Source organism: Truncatella angustata, assembly GCF_020726525.1.
Source record: "Truncatella angustata strain MPI-SDFR-AT-0073 chromosome Unknown BKA67scaffold_9, whole genome shotgun sequence".
NCBI lineage: Eukaryota > Fungi > Ascomycota > Sordariomycetes > Amphisphaeriales > Sporocadaceae > Truncatella > Truncatella angustata.
The window spans coordinates 1,396,673-1,414,969 of NW_025763389.1; the positions used below are offsets into that span (position 1 = coordinate 1,396,673).

The 18,297-nt window shown below is 49.6% G+C and overlaps 5 protein-coding genes across 5 annotated transcripts; 1 reads left to right on the top strand and 4 right to left on the bottom strand.

Annotated features, from left to right (window-relative positions):
• Positions 1–3,420: 3,420 nt before the first annotated feature.
• Positions 3,421–5,455, bottom strand: BKA67DRAFT_663326 (uncharacterized protein; the record flags this gene model as incomplete). Its single annotated transcript, XM_046108163.1, has 2 exons — positions 3,421–5,339; positions 5,398–5,455. 2 exons carry the CDS (start codon positions 5,453–5,455, stop codon positions 3,421–3,423), a joined length of 1,977 nt encoding a protein of 658 aa, XP_045953478.1.
• A 577-nt stretch (positions 5,456–6,032) lies between these two features.
• Positions 6,033–7,893, top strand: BKA67DRAFT_421461 (uncharacterized protein). Its single transcript, XM_046096819.1, has one exon. It carries the CDS (start codon positions 6,242–6,244, stop codon positions 7,526–7,528), a length of 1,287 nt encoding a protein of 428 aa, XP_045953479.1. The 5' UTR covers positions 6,033–6,241; the 3' UTR covers positions 7,529–7,893.
• A 62-nt stretch (positions 7,894–7,955) lies between these two features.
• Positions 7,956–12,015, bottom strand: BKA67DRAFT_684415 (Na,H/K antiporter P-type ATPase; the record flags this gene model as incomplete). Its single annotated transcript, XM_046108990.1, has 8 exons — positions 11,434–12,015; positions 11,299–11,372; positions 10,972–11,243; positions 10,135–10,917; positions 9,668–10,083; positions 9,266–9,614; positions 8,626–9,215; positions 7,956–8,574 (listed from the first exon to the last, which is right to left on the bottom strand). Exons 1-8 carry the CDS (start codon positions 11,622–11,624, stop codon positions 7,956–7,958), a joined length of 3,294 nt encoding a protein of 1,097 aa, XP_045953480.1. The 5' UTR covers positions 11,625–12,015.
• A 2,017-nt stretch (positions 12,016–14,032) lies between these two features.
• BKA67DRAFT_581133 (uncharacterized protein) lies at positions 14,033–14,866 on the bottom strand (the record flags this gene model as incomplete). The annotated part of the gene is made up of 2 exons (XM_046103901.1): positions 14,412–14,866; positions 14,033–14,353 (listed from the first exon to the last, which is right to left on the bottom strand). A coding segment is annotated over exon 1 (277 nt), but the record flags the coding sequence as incomplete, so codon positions are not given.
• Positions 14,867–16,983: 2,117 nt separating this feature from the next.
• On the bottom strand, positions 16,984–18,144 carry BKA67DRAFT_581137 (uncharacterized protein). The gene has a single exon (XM_046103902.1). It carries the CDS (start codon positions 17,938–17,940, stop codon positions 17,146–17,148), a length of 795 nt encoding a protein of 264 aa, XP_045953482.1. The 5' UTR covers positions 17,941–18,144; the 3' UTR covers positions 16,984–17,145.
• Between the last annotated feature and the right edge of the window lie 153 nt (positions 18,145–18,297).

Here is an 18,297-nt window from a genome sequence, read left to right on the forward strand (position 1 = left end):
GATGATGGCCTGATAGTACATGTGCAAATGAAGCATTGATCGCATGGCACGCACCGTAACATCATCAACGGGTATGTTACGAACGCTCTGACTCTCAAGTGACCTCCACAAAAAGGAGAGATAATAGAGGCGCGAACGGTTGGTCCACCGTCAAGCTAGCATCGGCCTCGCCCCTCATGGCAAACCAGACCCACTGGAGGAGAGGGCGATCCGGTCTGCACTCCGAGAAGGAAATAACATCGGTATCATTGGCAAAGGGAATCTTTAGTGATCGAGCGAGAAGCAGTACACCACGTACTATAGTACACTTGAGTAAGGTCGTCTACCGACTTCTGAGATCTAACTATTGCAAGCGCTGTGAGATTGAGGCAAGTGAATCTATACAGATCTCCTTTTCTTATTTTAAGCTTCTTCAAGAGTCCAACGATTGGCTGTCATCTGATGTATGCAAGAGTCCAAGACCCAATTCGAGGCCTTTTGCCGCGGAGCCGCTCTTTTTTCCCTTCATCGGGCGCCAGCACAACAGGAAGCACAGGCCCCATGTCTTGGCAGTCGACATGTTTCAGTTATCAGCCACTCACAACCAAAAGCTCTCTAGATCGTTTCATCTTCCTGTCCGTCTCAGCTCGCTTGCATTTTTTTTCCCCCCTTCAACAGCGCTGTATCTCCTTCAGTCGAGGCGAGAGTTTCGAAATGCTAACGAGAAGAAGCTTAATTGGAATCTCGGTTCTAGCGCTAAACATGGTGCCTATCATTGAGATGACACCAGGCAAAGAGATGGAACCATACACACATCCTTGGGGGGTCCGTTCAGTATGCTTACAAGTTTACAAGCATAACTAATGGAAATTGGTTCTGGAGACGGTTGGCCCACTACAAACTGTCAGAATGCCACATTAAACTCGTATCGTACATAGTACACTTTATCGCAGAAACCCTTCTACGTTCTGGATATCCACGACCATACTATGTAGCTCTGGTCACAAGGGTCTAGCAATTCCGGAATTATTCCACTGTCTTGCGGCTTTGCAAGTGCAATGTTTTTCTACAAGCGCATCTTGGAATACGAACAGAGCATAACATGGCGGATACAACACGCCATATTCACACTCTAACGCCCAAGTCTTAATTCATGTCATTTCTCATCGTGCAAGCCGCGAAAAAAGACAAATTCCTTGGCCCCCAGACGCCTCTCAACTTGCAGTGTACGGCCAAGACGCCATCGGGTTCTGGTTCCGGTGCCGTACCAATCTTTTTGTCATAGCCCATTCATACGCCGTCGTGAAAACAATTGGTCTTATCAACACCACATGGCGTAGGCACGGTCACACGGGCCAACGTTGGCATGACGTTGGCTTCCAGTGGGCAAATGCAATGTTGTGAGAGGCGTCGGGGTCTGGCTAGCTGTCTTGACTGGGAATCGCTTACCAGGCCTGCGGTTCACCGTTTGTGGCTAAACCAACTACGGGCCCCCTGTATTACTGTTTTGGGCCACCAGCCCATGTTATGCCATGATTAACTTCCGACATGTTAATATAGGAACTTTTCTGGCACCTGCGGAGGTTTTCCCAGCCCAAGTCAAAGTTGGTACGCTAGATACCCGTCGGCTACGTGATGCTGTCCGAGATACATTGTGATCGCAAGCATTTCGCCCAGGCTCGGGTCCAACTACGAATTTACATGCCACACCGCCGCCGGCCTTCTGTTTGTACACAGGCTCGCCATCAGGCCATTCCTGCGAATTACTAACTGATCTGGTAGACGTGCAAATGACCAGCCATCCCAACCGATAACCGATGTTACCGTCACGGTCGGTCAGGACCCAAATAGCGCGTGGCCAAAGCTCTCTAATAGCTTTGGCGGGATTTTGGCCTTCTATTTCCTTTTCCGAGCAGGGCGAACCGAAGTCGTGGAACAAGAGGACTGATCAGTTAGATCAATCAAGTCCATTTAGTGGTTCTCCTGTGCTTGCTCATTATTGGTTTGCCCTGAAGTTAACCAGACGGTGCAACTGATCTCCCAGCTCCCGTGTGTTTATGGCTGGATTCACTCGAACACATATGGCAAGCATCACGAGGGCCCGAATTGGTTCCACACCGACGGTGACTTTTTACGATTGTTGCTCGTAGTTTGCGCTGTTGATGGGACCGGCCATAACAAACTCATATACGATGAGCTATAGCTACTCCACTGCACTGCACTGCCTTCACGCTGGCCACGATAGTATATAAGAATTTCATGCTGCAAGTGCCGAGCTGGGTGTACGAGACACGTCCTCGCCGGTCTTCTCTTTCCCCCTTATCCTGTTCCGTGAGCCTTGCAGAACTTCTTCACAGCCTCCCCGCATAATTCATGCGTTTCTTGAGCCCTCAGACCAAGAGCTCCTAGCGGGACGAAACTTTTTGGGTTATCCACTCGACCAAATTCGTTCAAAGATTTATCCAAGCGCTCTCTTTCCTGACAACTTCCTTGCGATCAAATCATTCCCTATCTGTAACGAGTATTTCGTAACTACGCAATTTGCCGAACCGACTCTTATTGTCGAGGCCGTTCCCTTTTCAAGACCTGCGCAGAAACCTTTTCCGGACCCCTGAGGAAGCATGTGGTAGCATTTCAGGATAGCCTATGCCCGAAAGAGGTCTTTCGCGAGCCCACCCACCGAGCAAGGATCACCGGGTTTCAGGTGCTTGTGCTACAGCATGCATGCGTGCATGCAGGAACAAACCAAAAAGAACAGGAAGAAAAAGAAAACTAGCCAACCACCAGCCCTGATCGGTTGTCGGGCGTAGAGTGTCGAGCGAAGAAGTCCGAAGGCGTAGAATTCGTATACACCACGTATTTGGCGCTTTTGTATGACCGGTGGGTTGATGATTTACTTGCAACTGTAAGATCAGTCCGGGCACGACGAGTACACGGCCCTGTGCTCTATTGTGCCTGGCAGACGGTCAGCTGTATACGAGTGCGCCGCCTGCTGGATGCCAGTCTATGTTCTCGAACCTTTGTACTCCGTCGACGAAGGGGAGAAAGCGCAGTGTAACCGGGTCATCGTAGATCAGCTTGGAAGAACTTTTTTTTTTTTTTTTTTTTGGTGATGATCTGCTTCTGTGCTTACTACAATTCCCATCAAGCTATTTCAAGGCGAAGGATGAAGGAGTCTGCATGAGATGGCTTCATTGAACGAGTTGGCTCTCTCAGGGTCTCTTCCTCATATGCACAACAGGATTCCTGTATTACATTCTCATCAAACATGATGGACGTGTTGGCGTGGTACGTTGGACAGATATATCCCATTCGCAGAGTGAAAAGACAAAAGGTCACACACGAGACCTGGCAGCAAACTTAAACGATGTGTTGGTGCTTACAGTGCATCTCGTGGGCAGATGATGCATCTATTCCGAACTCAACCAGATCTAAATCCGGCTACCCGCTGCCAGCCTGCATCCTTCGAAATCGTTCCTCAGCTGCCCTGGCCCTGCGCTCTCGATCCAACTTCATCCTCTGCTCCGGCGTAAGGCCCCTGGCCTCTTCCTCGCGTTTCTCCTGAGCCGTCTTCTGGACGCCACCGCCCAGTACATTTTTCGGTCGCGACGACTTGGAGTCGACCTGAGGCCCTTCGATTTTCAGACGAGCCTCCTCGGCCTTCCTTCGCTCTGCCTCCTGCTTCTCGTTCTCCTTACGTTCCCTCTCGTCGCGCTTTTCTGCTTCTGCCCGCTTCATGGGAGGGGCGACTTTCGCAGCCTCCCAGTCCCATTTGTTCTCGCCGAGCTCGTCGCGGGCTACTCGAAAGGCATCCCTCGTAGCTCTATCTCCCGCCAGCTCGAAGGCTGTCTTACCCTCGCGGTTCTTGAGTGTAGGATCTGCCGCTGCTTTTGATAACAAGCCCAAGACCAGAGGTGCCGAGTTTTGACTGGCCGACAAATGTAAACACGTAGGTGCATGATAGTTCTGCTGCGAGTCTGCTGGTTGGAAGAGGAAATCCGCGGGCACGTCATTGTTTTTGAAGTACGACAGCAGAGCAGGCAGCTTTGATCTTCGGACGAAGGCCTGTAACTGCGACGTGTGCAATAATGCTGTTTCTTCCTCCTCGGACAACTTTGGTGCTGCCGGCTTCGCAGGCTTAGGTGTCGCTGGTTTCGATGTAGCATCTGCCTGTGCCTTTTCCTCCTTGACCGGGTCGACTTCGCGGACCTTTAACCTTGTGAGCTCGATGAAAGACCGCATGAGCTCGTTCTGTGTCGCTCTTCTGGTATTGAATGGAAACCCTCGTATCCTCGGATCGTTTGCTCTTAGCACTTGACCCTCGTAAGGTCCAAATAAAGTCCTCCTGTTTGTTTGTCCCGATGCTCGTATGAACAGCAGTTCTGAGGTGTCCAGAAGATCTTTCCAGTCCTGTAAAAGTTGGCGCACCTCGTCTATGAGAGCCTGCTCGTTGTAACGACGGATGCTGGAACCTGCCGAATGAGCAGCGCCCTTTGCGTTATCGTTCGCGGACTGTGAGCCACCTTGCTTCCTTCTTGTCGTATACCTGTGGAATGTCTTGTGTGCCAACACTGTCGCCTCCCTATTCAGTGGCCCAGAAGCACCCTGTTTTGTCTGACGTGGCGCGAGAGAGACCACCATGGCCGCGAAGTGACCGCCTCCGATCATGCACAAAAAGATATGGGGCCCCTTGAGGGCAGAAGGTGCAACGGCGCCATCCGCGGCCGGTTTGGGAGGTGCTATTGGTTCGAGCTGTTTTTTCTTGATGAGATCGACGAGCTCTGTCTCCTTGTTCGCCTCGTCGGGTTTGAAGATCGCACGATATACGCCAAAATAGGTATTTTCCGGCAGCACGGGCGAACTAAACCATAGCAATGGCGGCTTCCCGCTTCCTCTCGGCCTCTTCGTCCCCGTACCGTCTTCTTCTCTGTCTCCATTGCCATTGTTGCGCTCCGCCAGCGTCGCCTGCTTCTTCAGCAGCGCCGTAAGCGTGCTCTCTTTTTTGTCGTCCTCATCATCTTCAGATTCTGACGAATCGGAGCCAGACAAGCTCTCATCCAAGTCCCCCACTAGCTTCTCAAAGTCTGCTTCGGATACGGCTGCCTTTCCGCGCAGCTTCTGCTTGAGATTGTAGTTGTGAAGGTCGGACTTTTGGTGTCCGCGCTGATCGAGCACGGTGTCGAAGGACAGGCCGCAGAGTGAGCATGCTTGTGCGCCTACGGACAGGTTCTCCGAAGACAACGTGTGCGTTATGGACGCGTCCGATGGCGAGGACGGAGGATGGACAGCTTCGGAAACCGCGACTTCAGGCGACGAGGCGAAAGTTAGGGCGTCAAGCACCTGGCGTGGGAGATCGTAAACTAGGAGCGGCGCATCGAGTTAGGTGCAAGTCTGAACAGAGAACGGAATGCGGCTCACTGTAGAGAGGCCGCTTGAGGAGGTCGTCAGCTGGCCTGTTTCCCTTTTCTGTCGCCATTGTCTTAATATCTTCAATCCTGCTGTGATTTGGCTGTAGAACATTAAGCTACCAGGGACTTTTGCGGTTTGGCGCAATGAGGTCACTTAAGGCACCGAAGGCATCTTATTATGTATTGATGTTATTATTATTATGTGGCGGCGGCATGGAGGGGCAGTGTCCACTATCGCTTCACTGAGGGTCCACTGTGTCTCCCCCCAAGATGTCATCGTGCAATGACTCAGCCGGCGACTGTACATCAACTTCACGCCTCTACATACATGCGGCAAATATAGTGCTCAGCTCTCACGAAAACTCAATTATGGACGAGGTTCTAGGTATTCTGCTTATGATCTTCATGACATTCAGGACTAGTCTAGGACTATAGGCTAGCTAGAACTCAACTTGCATCATGGATGCATTTCGTTTTGGTTGTCGGGCAAAAGGCAGCGCTCTTTGTTCAGCCAAGCCTTATAGAGAGCCAATCATTTTGTCGTATTACAAAGAAAACTGTTTTGTGCTTTCAAAAAGGCGCAAAGAAGAGGAACCATTTGCTCAATCTCATCATGATTCTATCCCTCACGGCGAAAGAACACTCTCATGGCTTTCAACCAGTACGACAATTACCTTGTCTCTCTAGAATACAAACACGACCACCCGCAATGTTACCCATGAAACAAAGACAACATAGATATATAGCCCAGTTAACAGACACTATCATACCTCAAATCAACGGAAACCTCTCGCTTAACCCTATTTCCTTCCCTATCGTCTCCCAGCATTGCTGATTTTCTTTTTAATCTATATATGCATATCCACATCAACAGGATGGGTTGCCAATGTACCAGAAAGAAGGTCACTTACAGCTGCCTACACAGCACCACAAAGGTGGAGAAGTGCTGGCGAGACGAATGGAAGGTAATGAATTCATGCGTAGGTATCTTCATGCCGAAATGCGATAAACAGCCCAGACATATCAGGAAGAAGAAGAGGTTTGGCTTCTGCGCCGAGTGCGCCGAAAACTTCGGTCTACCCATGCGCCCACATCGCTACGACAGGAAGTATGTGGAGAGGTTTCTGCAGTACAAGGAGCAGATGGGGTGGCGAAAGATGGCGAAAGACGCCAAGGACATCCCGTTCAAGGTTGTTCTTGACGATGTAGATATCAAGCGGATTCATGGTCCACAACAGAGTCCGATGCGTGTCAGAGCTCACAATAGCTCTACCGAAATTCCATCCGGACGTCTGAGTATCTACAGCCTCGACTCTGCCGCAGTTCGTGGTCTCCGCAGCGATTGTTATGTGAGCGAGGATGAGCGTAGCCCCCGTGTCCTACCATTGGGTATTGTTCCTCCGGGCTTGAAGAGCGCCTGGTCGACCGCCACATATGATATAAGCTCAGACTCGGAGGAGGAGGACGAGGTGTTCGAGATGGTAGAAATTGGGATCGTGAGTCCTGCTTCGACTAACCAATCCCAGAAGAATGGCCGCAAGCCCATCATCAGTTCCCTGTCTGCCCACCACGAGCAAGTGGTCACTCCTGGCGTCCTCTCTCGTGGCCACAATATGCTGGGCTTGGACCGAATTGTAGAAACTCAGGTGACACTTAACATTGATGCATGGAACAACAGCATCGTAGGACAAGACGTACCGGCAATCAGCGAGGTGCCCAAAAGACGGAGAGGTAAGAAATATTTCGAAATAGGCGAGGCCTGCCTCACCTCCCCTGCGGGCTACCAAAGGCGCATCAAAGTACGTAGTCGGAGTTTTGAAATACCTGTTCCGCCTCCGAAGGTCTTCTCCAAGATTTTCACCGGAGCCGGGCAGTGCGTCACCCATGGTAACCTTCCGAGCATCGACTGCGATACCTGCAAGCTCGGAATATATATGGAGGCAGGCGTTCCAACCGAGGAGGACGAGACCCGCCGCTTGTATCTTTCAGCACCGCCTATCATGGTGAGATGCCAGGTGCCCCGTCCCAACTACGAGTGCGCAGTCCAGGCTGCATGTTTTTGCGGCATGGGCCGTGAGACGTGTCTCACGTGTAAAGAGAGGGAGCAGCAAGCAAAAATTGTTGGGGCTTCTTTTGTGTAATCGACAATGCCTCCGAACACTTCTGCAGAGGCGGACTGGCTGGGAGAGGTAAGTATGTGATCAAACCATTTTAGGTAAACAGGATACTGTGAAAACATCTAAAAGGTCTGGCACTCTTCTTCTCCTTCTTCTTTTTCTTCTTCTTCTCCTTCGGATGATTATAGATGTAAGATACAGTATTGCTTTCGGTAGCGCCAATTCTTACGTTTAAAAATAGTGACTCGGGTAGCTTGTCGTTCAATTGCGGGTTAAACACAAGGCTAAGTATACTTGGCTATATAAATGGCTTTATAAATTGCTGTCTCTCCTGGGATGCTATGTATCTTACGTTAATGCAAGCCAGTAGCTCCCGCAACATTGAAATCTAGCAGCCCCGCACTTAGCAACTAGGTTAAGTTAGTCTAGTCTAACTAATAATACTGTACAACTACCAAGCGAATTTCGCAACAGCTCCATGGGGGTATTTCCTGACCAAGAACTTCCTGCCCTCATCCACCAACAAAATGAAAGTACCAAAAGCGAACGGAAGGAAGTAGTGCTCGACAGGGACCTCGGTGGTGCCGAGCACCGCCTGGAAGACGGGGACGTAGAGCCAGAAGATGGCCATGAGCAGCGCAAAGACGATGGCGGGGAAGAGCCAGAGGTTCTGCGTCAGCTTGTTGAACGCAGGCGGCTGCTGGAAGATGCTCCAGCGGCGGGTGCGCACGGCCATCAGGTTGAACCACTGCATCACGACCAGGTTGATGAAGTAGATGGACGACGCCTCGTTGAGCCTCTGCGCGTACTCGTCCGAGGTGACGCCGTCGGGGATGGTGCCGAAGCCGAACCAGAGCGTGCCGAAGGGGATGTTGTTGCGCGCCAGATACCAGTATGACACGGCGAAGGATGAGAGAGTCTCCAGCATTCCGAGCACACCGTATGCGTATACGATGAGTTGCCAGTTGACGAGGCGATCTTTCTTGACATCACGAGGTTTGCGGAGGAGGACATCGGCTTCGGGCTTTTCGTATGAGAGAGCAGTCGCGGCAGCACAATCAGTGAAGCAACTGTGCCATGTTAGTTGCATGCACACCAACTAATGAATAAACGAAGCTTACCAGATGATGATCATGAGGAAAGAAGACAAGATCTGAGGTAAACCAAACAGGACGTTGGTCATGACAGGCCAGAACTCGGCAAAAGAACCAGCCGGGAGCAGGTAGCAAATAACCTTTTTAAGGTTGTCGAACACGACACGACCGTACTGGACGGCCTCAACAATGGAAGCGAAGGAGTCGAGGAGAACCATATCGGCAGCCTCGATAGCGATATCTGAACCGCTACCCATGGCTATGCCAATATCGGCGGCTTTGAGAGAGGGTGCATCATTAACGCCATCACCAGTCATGGCAACAACACCGCTGGCCTGGAACTCCTTCACGATACGCAGTTTCTGTTCGGGTGTTGTGCGTGCGAAGACGACCTCTTCGTACTGAGTAAGTACCTTCCATTGATGTGCGCTCATGCCCATTAGATCTGGCCCGCTTAGCACGATGGACTGCCGAGGAAGCATTACCTTCTCGCTATCGCTGTCTGTCGATTCCTCACGTGGTAGAGCGTCTAAGCCGTGGACTGCAGGTGTAGGAAGCGTGACGATACCAGCCTCTTGAGCGATTGCCAAAGCTGTGAGAGCGAAATCGCCAGTGACCTAAATTGGTTAATATGGAATGGCCATGAGTAATCTCGGAAGCGACTGACCATGAAGAAGCGAATACCGGCACCGCGCAGAGTTGAGACAACAGACTTGATCTCAGGACGAAGAGGATCAACGATGGCAACAAGACCAACCAGTGTAAGCCCAGTTTTGGCCTGCTCAACCATTTCATCCTCAAACTGAGTGCTGCCAGTTTGGTTTCTGACGTCCTCACGCCTGATGGTTTTGCGGGCGAGCAGAATGCATCGCTTTCCTTGCGCGCTGTACATATTCTTGACTCCTTCGATCGTGGCTCGCATATCGGCATCGAACGGGCAGACATCTCCGGCACTGTTAATGTAGGAAGAGCATCGGCCGATGATAACATCAGGGGCACCTTTGATGGTTAACAGACTGTTGCGTGTGTCAGCTGTGTGTGTCATTGAGTTAGTAAAGCGAATACTTACGTGTCGCCCTGTTTAAAGGCACTGGCTTCAGCTTGCGGCAGTGTCTCAGCGAGACAGTCATCCTTGAAAAGGAAGAAGGTTCGGATCATGAACTTGTTCTTGGAGTTGAAGGCAAGCTCGTAGGTCTTTTGCCAGGATTGGCGCATGTGACTAACGGAGCCGAGTTTCTCGGAGAATCTCAAGATTGCTTGGTCGGTCGCATCACCATAGATTCGTCTCTGCTCGACGGGAAGGTTGTTCGTGGCAGCATCAAACTCGGCAGCATTGCAGAGTGCAGATAGTGCGCGTATCTGACTGATGCCAGTTGGTGCGGGATCAGTCCCAGTTTTGGCAGCTTTGGGGCCAAGCTCGAGCTCAGCATCTTCCGCAGTGATGGTGTGGGTTCCGATGGTGCACTCTGTAACAGTCATGAGGTTCTATATCAGGTCAGCCGGTGCTATGCATTCGTGATTTGGATGATCAATTACCTGTGTAAGTGTGCCAGTTTTATCCGAGCAGATGACTGAGACCGAACCGAGGGTCTCAACCGTTTTCAGCGACTTGCAAAGAACTTTGTTCTTTTGCATGATGTTGGCAGTAATGGTGAGACCGGCCGTCACCGCGATGGGGAGACCCTCGGGAATGAAGGCAATGGCAACACTAACACAGCTGACTATAAGTGCAGGAACACTGATCCAACCAGGGTGTTCCGCTCGCAACCAAGAACCCCAGACAATTAGCACAATCGCAATCATGGTGAACATGATGGAGCAGATAATGACGACAAAGTATAACACTTCGCGCTCCAACGTTGTCATCTTGGTCTTCGGCTCATTGGTGAGGTTTGCGATTCTACCAAAGACGGTGCGATCACCAGTGCCAACAACTATACCAGTACAAGACCCCGAGGTACAGTGTGTACCCTGAAGACCAATGTTTTTAGTCTCCAGGTAGTTGTCATCAGTTGAGTCGACGGTTGCTGCGAGCGGCACGGATTCACCAGTCAGAATCGAACGATCAAATCTGGCGTCACCGGAGACCTGAAGGAACCGTACATCAGCAGGCAGCTTGTTGCCAGCCTTCAATATGGTGACATCTCCGGGGACAAGGTCGACTGCTGATAGCAGTTGTTGTTTTCCATCACGAATGACTAGGCAGTCCTCAGGAAGCATGTTCTTGATACTCTTCATGACTCGGGATGAACTGAAGTCCTGCCACATGTTGAAGCCAGCTTGGATGAAGAAGACAGCAAGAAGGACGATAGCAAGAGCCTAGGTGATATGTCAGAAAGAAGGAGTGATGCAGAATCTTGCAAGTACTCTTACCAAGTTGGCGATGGCCGGGTTCGGCTCACCAAGGGGCTTCCATGAAACAAAGACCAGGATAGCACCAACGAGGAGGACAGGACCGAAGCCCTTGAACATGTAACCAAGATAAGTTGCAAGAGCATTAGACTTGGGTGGTGTAGGAGCATTGCGGCCGAATTCCTTGAATTTTCGTTCTACTTGGTCGGGAGACAAGCCCTCAGCAACGGATGAGCCCAAGCGGCGGATAGCTTCGTCGGTCGTGATGGTGTGCCATTCGAGGGAAGACAGTTCTGCAACAACAGTGTTAGAGAAAAGCCATCAGGGATTCAAGCCAGGATTGCTAACCTTTTGTTGCTACATCTTTGGCCTTCTCGAGCTCGACGGCATCTTTTGCTTTGGATTCTTCAATACCGAAAGAACTATTCGGATCGAGGTGTGTAAGTGATGCTGCATGCTTGAAGATAAGTGATCACAACTTACACAGTTCGATACTGGATGGGCAATGCGATGGAAGGATCTACTTCACGACGCGATCGTACGCTGTGAATGGACATGGAGCCTCGAGAGTGAGTACGCCGCAGGCCACGAGGTCTCGCAGCTTCTTCATCCTCCCAGCGGATGCGTTCTGCAACGCTGTGCTTGAGGTCCGGCTCATCTATTGACATCGACATATTGTCTCTGTACGAACCGAACTTCACTCTAAAAGTTCTGAACTTGAAACAATGTCTCACAGAGTTACTTTGGTGCTTACAGGACGCAACGAAGAGTAAACAAGAACAGAGGAAAATCCCAGGAATGCTACAGCGGGAAGACGCGTCTTGCAGAACAGCATGCCAATTATTTATATACTATATGCAAAGGACCACGTGCAAACCACCCTGCCGGTGACGGTTCCCGACGAGCCCCTGGGAACCAAGCTTGGAAACGAGATGCCATACTGTTTGCTGTATGGGCTACTGAGCTCAGAGCACAGTGCCAGACCAGTATAATTTACGCCATGTTGTGCCTACCCAGTTTGTTTAGCCCTGGGCTTACATCACCTCTTGCGGTGAGCACCAGCGGCGCGGGATTCTGTAGCTGGAATGAGGCAGTGCCATGCGCATGTTGGGTAGACGTTTGAGCCTGCAATGTGCGGCTATCCCACCTGCGTGCCAAGAAATCGCGCATGTGGTATGGGCTAGGGAAGCTCCGTTATATTACTGTATGAAAACAAGACTGTTGTTAGCGCTGAGGGGTTTAAAATCTTGCTTCGAGGTTTGTTAGGCGGAAAACTGATGCTTTGGTGGTCTCTGCATACGTGAATCGCTTACAGGAATATCTGTGAGGCCTCCCTCCCACCAGAGGCATCAATGACACATCGGCACCTTGCAGGCGATATTCCCGAAATTGACGCAGTGTCCGAATCTCGTGAGGTCGACTACGGATTCTAATAAACCGCAAAAGCGTTCCTTTTGTGCCGATTCCTAGCTGGAAAACAGCAAGAGACTTCCAAAAACCAACCTGGTGCCTCTTATCCTTCAAAATTAGTCTCATGGGCTGTGTTAGGGCTGGAGTCTATCATGGACCAGTTCTGCCGATTTTGGGACACCGTATAGAGTGCGAGCGCAAACCTTTCATCGTGCAGCGCTTGTTTGCATTCAAAGGCTTTTTGGAGTAGCTCTGGGGAAGCTTCCGAAGGCCATAGCTCCCGACAGGCTTGTCATCTACTCTAAGTCGTGATTGGCTAGGCAAGAAAAGTTTTGCAGGGCGGCTTGCCTAAAAGGGCAATTCTCACCATGCTTGAGCTCCATAGAAGACTCGGTGGAGTGATGTGGGATCCAAGACAGCCGCATAGGACTGGCATAAGAAACATTGCATCTCCAGCCGCACGGATATTGTGTACCATTTGAACTTGTGCATGGTTACGTTGCATATCGTTCCACTGGAGCCTCATACAGGCTTAAATTCTGACCATCTTTTGTGCCGTTTCTGCTGTAATTGCCATGTCAATCGCAAACAAAAGGCCATGTGCTAGAAGACCATAACATTCCATGACAGGACCCGATCTATGCAGAGTGCGTGGTTTCATGTAGATCATGTGTGGACTATCAAGCTTGAGGTCCTAAGCAACATCTATTTGTTGAACCAGATCTTGGATGAAGGGGCCCTGACGTCCCGCACCACATGCCTTGGGTCTAATGCATGCTATGCGTCTAAAAGCGCTCATGGCGCATGTCATTTCATTCTGTTAGTCACAGTGGCTATAACAGCCTGCAGCAGCGAGAACTGTCACACTGTAAGGCCACCCTGGTGATCCTGTGGATTATTGTTTCTCTCATGCAATGCAATCACTTCGTGGCTTTCATGGCACCGCCATGGCCAAGCGTTCCGTCTCCGGAGATTCGTCAAGCATTCACTTGCCGACGGAAATAATTAAGCAGGTCAGATGCGAGTATTAGCCGAGTGGAACGATGGGTGATCCCTTGAATGACTGATACCCTACCGAACGCCTGGTCACACTGCCTCACACATGGGGCTGCCATTTGATCGTTGTTTACACCACACCATCTATTCTCATAGCAAAATTGAAGCTTCGCTGACTGTCCATTGACATTGCTAGGCATAGTACTTCACCTAAGCATTGATACTAATAAGTCGTTTACAAACTAACCTACAAGTTAATCATCTAAGAGCCATCGACATTGCAGTCATCTCTCAAATAGTTCACTGTGCCTGCTCTCTCCATTTATAGTAGGCCTGGCGGGTGCTGCGCTCTATGTAACTAGGTTAGTTGCCTCTGAGTTCCGACACATGTGAGATATTGTGAATAGCGATTAGGACCCGAACCCGCCATTGAACAGCTCGCTATAATATTGAGGTCAAAACGATACGACTACAAGACTAGAAGGGTACGCAAGTCTTCCCTTAAGTAAAGCAATAATACTTACATGCACATTATATGATCCCAGTCTAATATACCAGCGAGTATATCGATAACTGTATCTTTCAGATGGTTGCAAACTTCCCCTATGGTCAGTTCTTCACTTTTCGATTCGAGGACAAACCACCATTAACTTCTACAGCCTGTTGACCAGTAACAGCACAAACTGATAACGGTAACCTGCGTATCTGCCACCCTCAAGCCTGTATATTCAATTCGCTACTATCTTAGACAATCCTATTTGAGCCATGCTGATTCGTCTTCAAACTGCCTTCGAACGTCGTCGCGTTCATCAAGTTCCAAAGCAGATTTACACATCGATTCAGCCAGGTTATCATTATCGCTACATTAAACGGTCCCATACTGTACAACAGGTCATACATAATACTCAACGGGAGCTAGAGCTGGTCGCCAGTGGGCTTTCACTGATATTGTATATGGAACAACCTTAAGAGCATATAAGTTGAAGGAAAAAAAACCCTTCCATTTTTTATTAGTGGGAAGCAAGTGTTGAAGGTGGTATGAATGGAGCACTTACAGCCACATGATAGGTATTGGGATTTATGCGACTTCGTCAAGCTGGATATCTATAGTTTGGCTATAACATACGCTGCAGCTACGAGCATTCTTACACTAAGACAAAATCCACGCAACTCTCATACGTCTGTTGAGCTGCAGTACCAAACCAAAACCATTGCAGAACGCAATCACCAGCTTGCGCGCACTGCCCTGCTTCCAGTTGTGGAATTGTGACTGAAAAGTCCGTGTTATTCGCTGGTAATTCTGCCAGGCTCTCATCCGCGTAGCTCGCAAACTCGATCAATGGATCACCGATCACAGCATTTGTGGCTGTATCGACAACTGAGACATTCATTGGTCCTTCGTGGGGGATGGGTAGAATCGCCTGCATCCTGATGATTTGACCGGCAGTGAAGCTTTGGACAAGGTCGACGTTGTCTTCAAACTTGGCGCCGCGGCATAAATCAAGCTGGCCTTGGCGTTGTTAGCTCCCTTTTTCGTCAGGAATGGAGGCCGCAATCCACTATACGCACATGTTGAAGTTGTCCCGAAAACATCTTCCAGCGGAATCGTAGCATCAGCTTCTACGTTTGCTACTGCCTGTGCACCACAGGCGGCCTGCATCGCTGGACCTGGAAGTCGTGCCGGAGGAGATGTGATGTTGCCGTGTGCCGACACACCGACCGCAAGCAGCCCTGCTGCACAAACAAGAGTTCCTGACCGCATTTTCTATTTTATAAAGATGAATAGGGAGTGGCCAGCACAAAAACGATTGAAGGAGCGATAGGTGAACAAAAATTGGCCACGATTCGGCTCAAGAATCAAAAGCTCTCATATACCACGCAAGATGTTGTGTCGGAAACCGGCAAAGGTGACAGGGAGTCATCTTGAAACTGGTGATCAACCATCGACTGTGTGTAGAGGACTTGCGACAGTGCCAAGATATTGTTGTTAAACAAAAGTCGCCCGGCCCGTCACAACAGCGCGTCATGGCTGTTGTCCATGCCGTTCATCCCTACACAGCAGTGCCAATGGGAAGTATAAGCACTTCTTCGTCGCCCAATCAAATCATTCAAAATGGAGAGTTGCCCAAAAGTCACATCGATGGAGGTCAGGGAGACAGATTGAGAAACCGCTGGATTTGACGGAACAAACACTTAGTGTACACATTTCGATTGCCTGCACAGAGTTGCCTTGTATCCCAGGTAGAGGATCTTGGAATGCATTATTACCCTCAGATGGTTCTGATCTGCTTTTTTAGTGCTCAGATTCCCTGTATTTAATTATCTTACGATTATATAATACAATACTAAATTATCCTTCGTCAATTCTGTCACCTAGCACCACCCAACCCACAATAAGCGGCTCCCGCAGCCCTCTGATACGCGAAACAAACAGGCTATTGCGCAAACGGTTTTAGCGGACAATGCCGCGACGTCCATGCTCTGATCTTACTTCTTCATTTATCTCCAGGCTTTTGCGCCACTAATTATTCCCGATATGTTTACTTTCTCGGAAGCTCCTCCTTTCCTGGACCAACACCAGTCTCACATATGAGCAATGGTTATTTGGAATCCATCTCAGTTAATTGATGCTATTACTGCAAGTAGACCTTGGAAACAATACACACGGAATGGGAATAACTTCCATTTTCACATTCGCAAAATTCGTCTCCCGTATCAATACTATCTTAGAAACAAACATTACCAAGAAATATCCCCAAAAAAATTTCCATCAACAAATGATCAGAAAACAACGATAAGTATGTTTTGAGCCTTTGAGCCTTTGAGCCCTTGAGTCACAACTCGGTTTAGTGCAGGTGTTCACGCAAACCCTGAGTGATTGCTTATGTGTTAGCTTGCCTATACATAAACATCAATTCGGATTCCATTGACAGTGACTTATTTCCACATATTTGAAATAAAACTCTTATGAGATAACCTCGACCTAGATCAAAGTGAGTGCTGTTCCGCCGTAGACGGCATGGTTTGGCATCCTGTTTTCTCTTCTACCTGAGAGGAACTTGATCTGAGAATAGGCTACTAAATATAGTATGCTAGGAAAAAGATGCCCAAAAATGTCAGGTTTCCCAATGATCTTTGCAATTTAATTAAAAGGTGTTGGGTCATGTGGTAAGCATCAGGTAAATTTCTCAGGTGCCCTCAGCAGCTAAGCGGGTTCTGTGGGGTGTCGTTGGAACCAAACAGTAACTGACAAGGACATATTACACATAATTAGCACAGCCATTGCATTAGATTATGGTTCAAGGGCTCAACCTGCAGCTCTGATCGGCAACTACGGTGCGATCAAGCTTCTATCTAACCGTGGTTCCAAGAAAGAATCCGCTTTGCCTAATTGTTTTTCAAAAAGAAGACAATGAGAAGAATACCACATCCTGGAACATCACCTACCACAAAGATAGTCTGCCAGAATGAACATCGTATTTCTTGCCACAAGGAACATTGCACACCAGAAGCATGGAGGAGATATACCGAAAAGGATGATTCAGCTTTTAAGCTATCCGGTTAAACTGAATGGTAATTCGTCTCCTTTCTGCGTTCAGAATCTTGCTTCCAAGATAACCCCAACCGTTTCAAGTCTTCGCTGTGTCCCGTTTATCCCGCGACAAATCGTGCCGGTGATATTGACAATTATTACAGAAATGGAAACATAATCCTAAGCGTATCAGGTAGATTCTTATGAGCATATAAGCCCACATAAATTCCTGATACGATGCTCAACACCATGAGTCCTCAGTTCTCTGAGTCCTCCGAGTCCAATGACTCATCTGACGGGGCTATTGTGTGGGCAAACACACTCCTGAGAACATCCCTGAAGTTCGACAAGAACTCAGCTCCTGTATTGCTCAACGAATTATTCACATTATGGTATGGCCTTTGAAAATCCTCTGGGCGTTCTTGTCGTGCCCGCCTGATCCATTCTCGCCTTGTGTTATCTGCACGTCTTGCCATCTCTTGACGAGCGGTCTCATTCAGAAGTCTCATCACCTCCCGCAGTCTCTCCCTCTCTCGAATTTGTGTCTCCTCCAGGATTCGGGCATGCGCCCGATTTCTGGCGTTCAGCTCCTGAAGTCTGGTAATCGACTCCTGATCCACTGCCTGAATCAATTCCGCCATCGCTGTTCTTCGTTCTAATTGACTTACTGTCGTGCCGTGACGTCTTGTCTCTGCCTGGTGCCCTTCGATATCATCACGTGCACGAGCGCGCTGAAGCATAGGTAAGCCCAGCTCAGCGACCTCTCGCGCTATTTCCTCCTGGGTAGGCTCCTGCATCGATCTGGCATCCCAGTTAGGAAGAGATTCGGGATCGGCAGAATGGTCACCGGCTTGACCCTGGTCCAGAGGCCATCCCTGTACGCGATATGCCGCCTTCAGTTTTGTCTTCAGCTCTCGCCTTGACAATCTGACCGTGGATAGGTCCCAACATAACTTGCATGGCTGTGCGAATGTGATCATCTTGCTGCCGGGCAGCAGATCGTCTATGGCAGGTACATGTCCACAGGCGTATACGACGTACCCGCGACACATGGGACACGTCGGTGCCCTAGTTATATCTGCGCGTGTTCCGAGAAAGCTGGCAACCCATGTCTTAATACAAGCTTTGTGGAAGGAGTGCCTGCATGGCAGCTGGACGAAATCCTCGGTTGGGGTATCTTCAGTGCAGACTGGACAGGCGGCCTGTTCGTCTTCTGCTGCGGCTGGCGCAGGTGGCTCCGGCTGTCTTGTTGGTGGTTTCTGAATTGGCAGCTGAGGGCTCGTAGCTGTGAGCTGATGCGCGCTGTGTCCTTCCTGCGAGGCGTTGGGGTTACGGCGCAGGGCTGCGAAAGCATGCGCGCGCTGTCTCAGAGTACCAGACCTCAAAAGAGCATCGCCATCTTCGGCCTG

Coding starts and splice junctions, on each gene's coding strand:
- BKA67DRAFT_421461 (XM_046096819.1), top strand. CDS start 6,242: ATGCATATCCACATCAACAGGATGGGTTGCCAATGTACCAGAAAGAAG.
- BKA67DRAFT_581137 (XM_046103902.1), bottom strand. CDS start 17,940: ATGTGTCGCGGGTACGTCGTATACGCCTGTGGACATGTACCTGCCATA.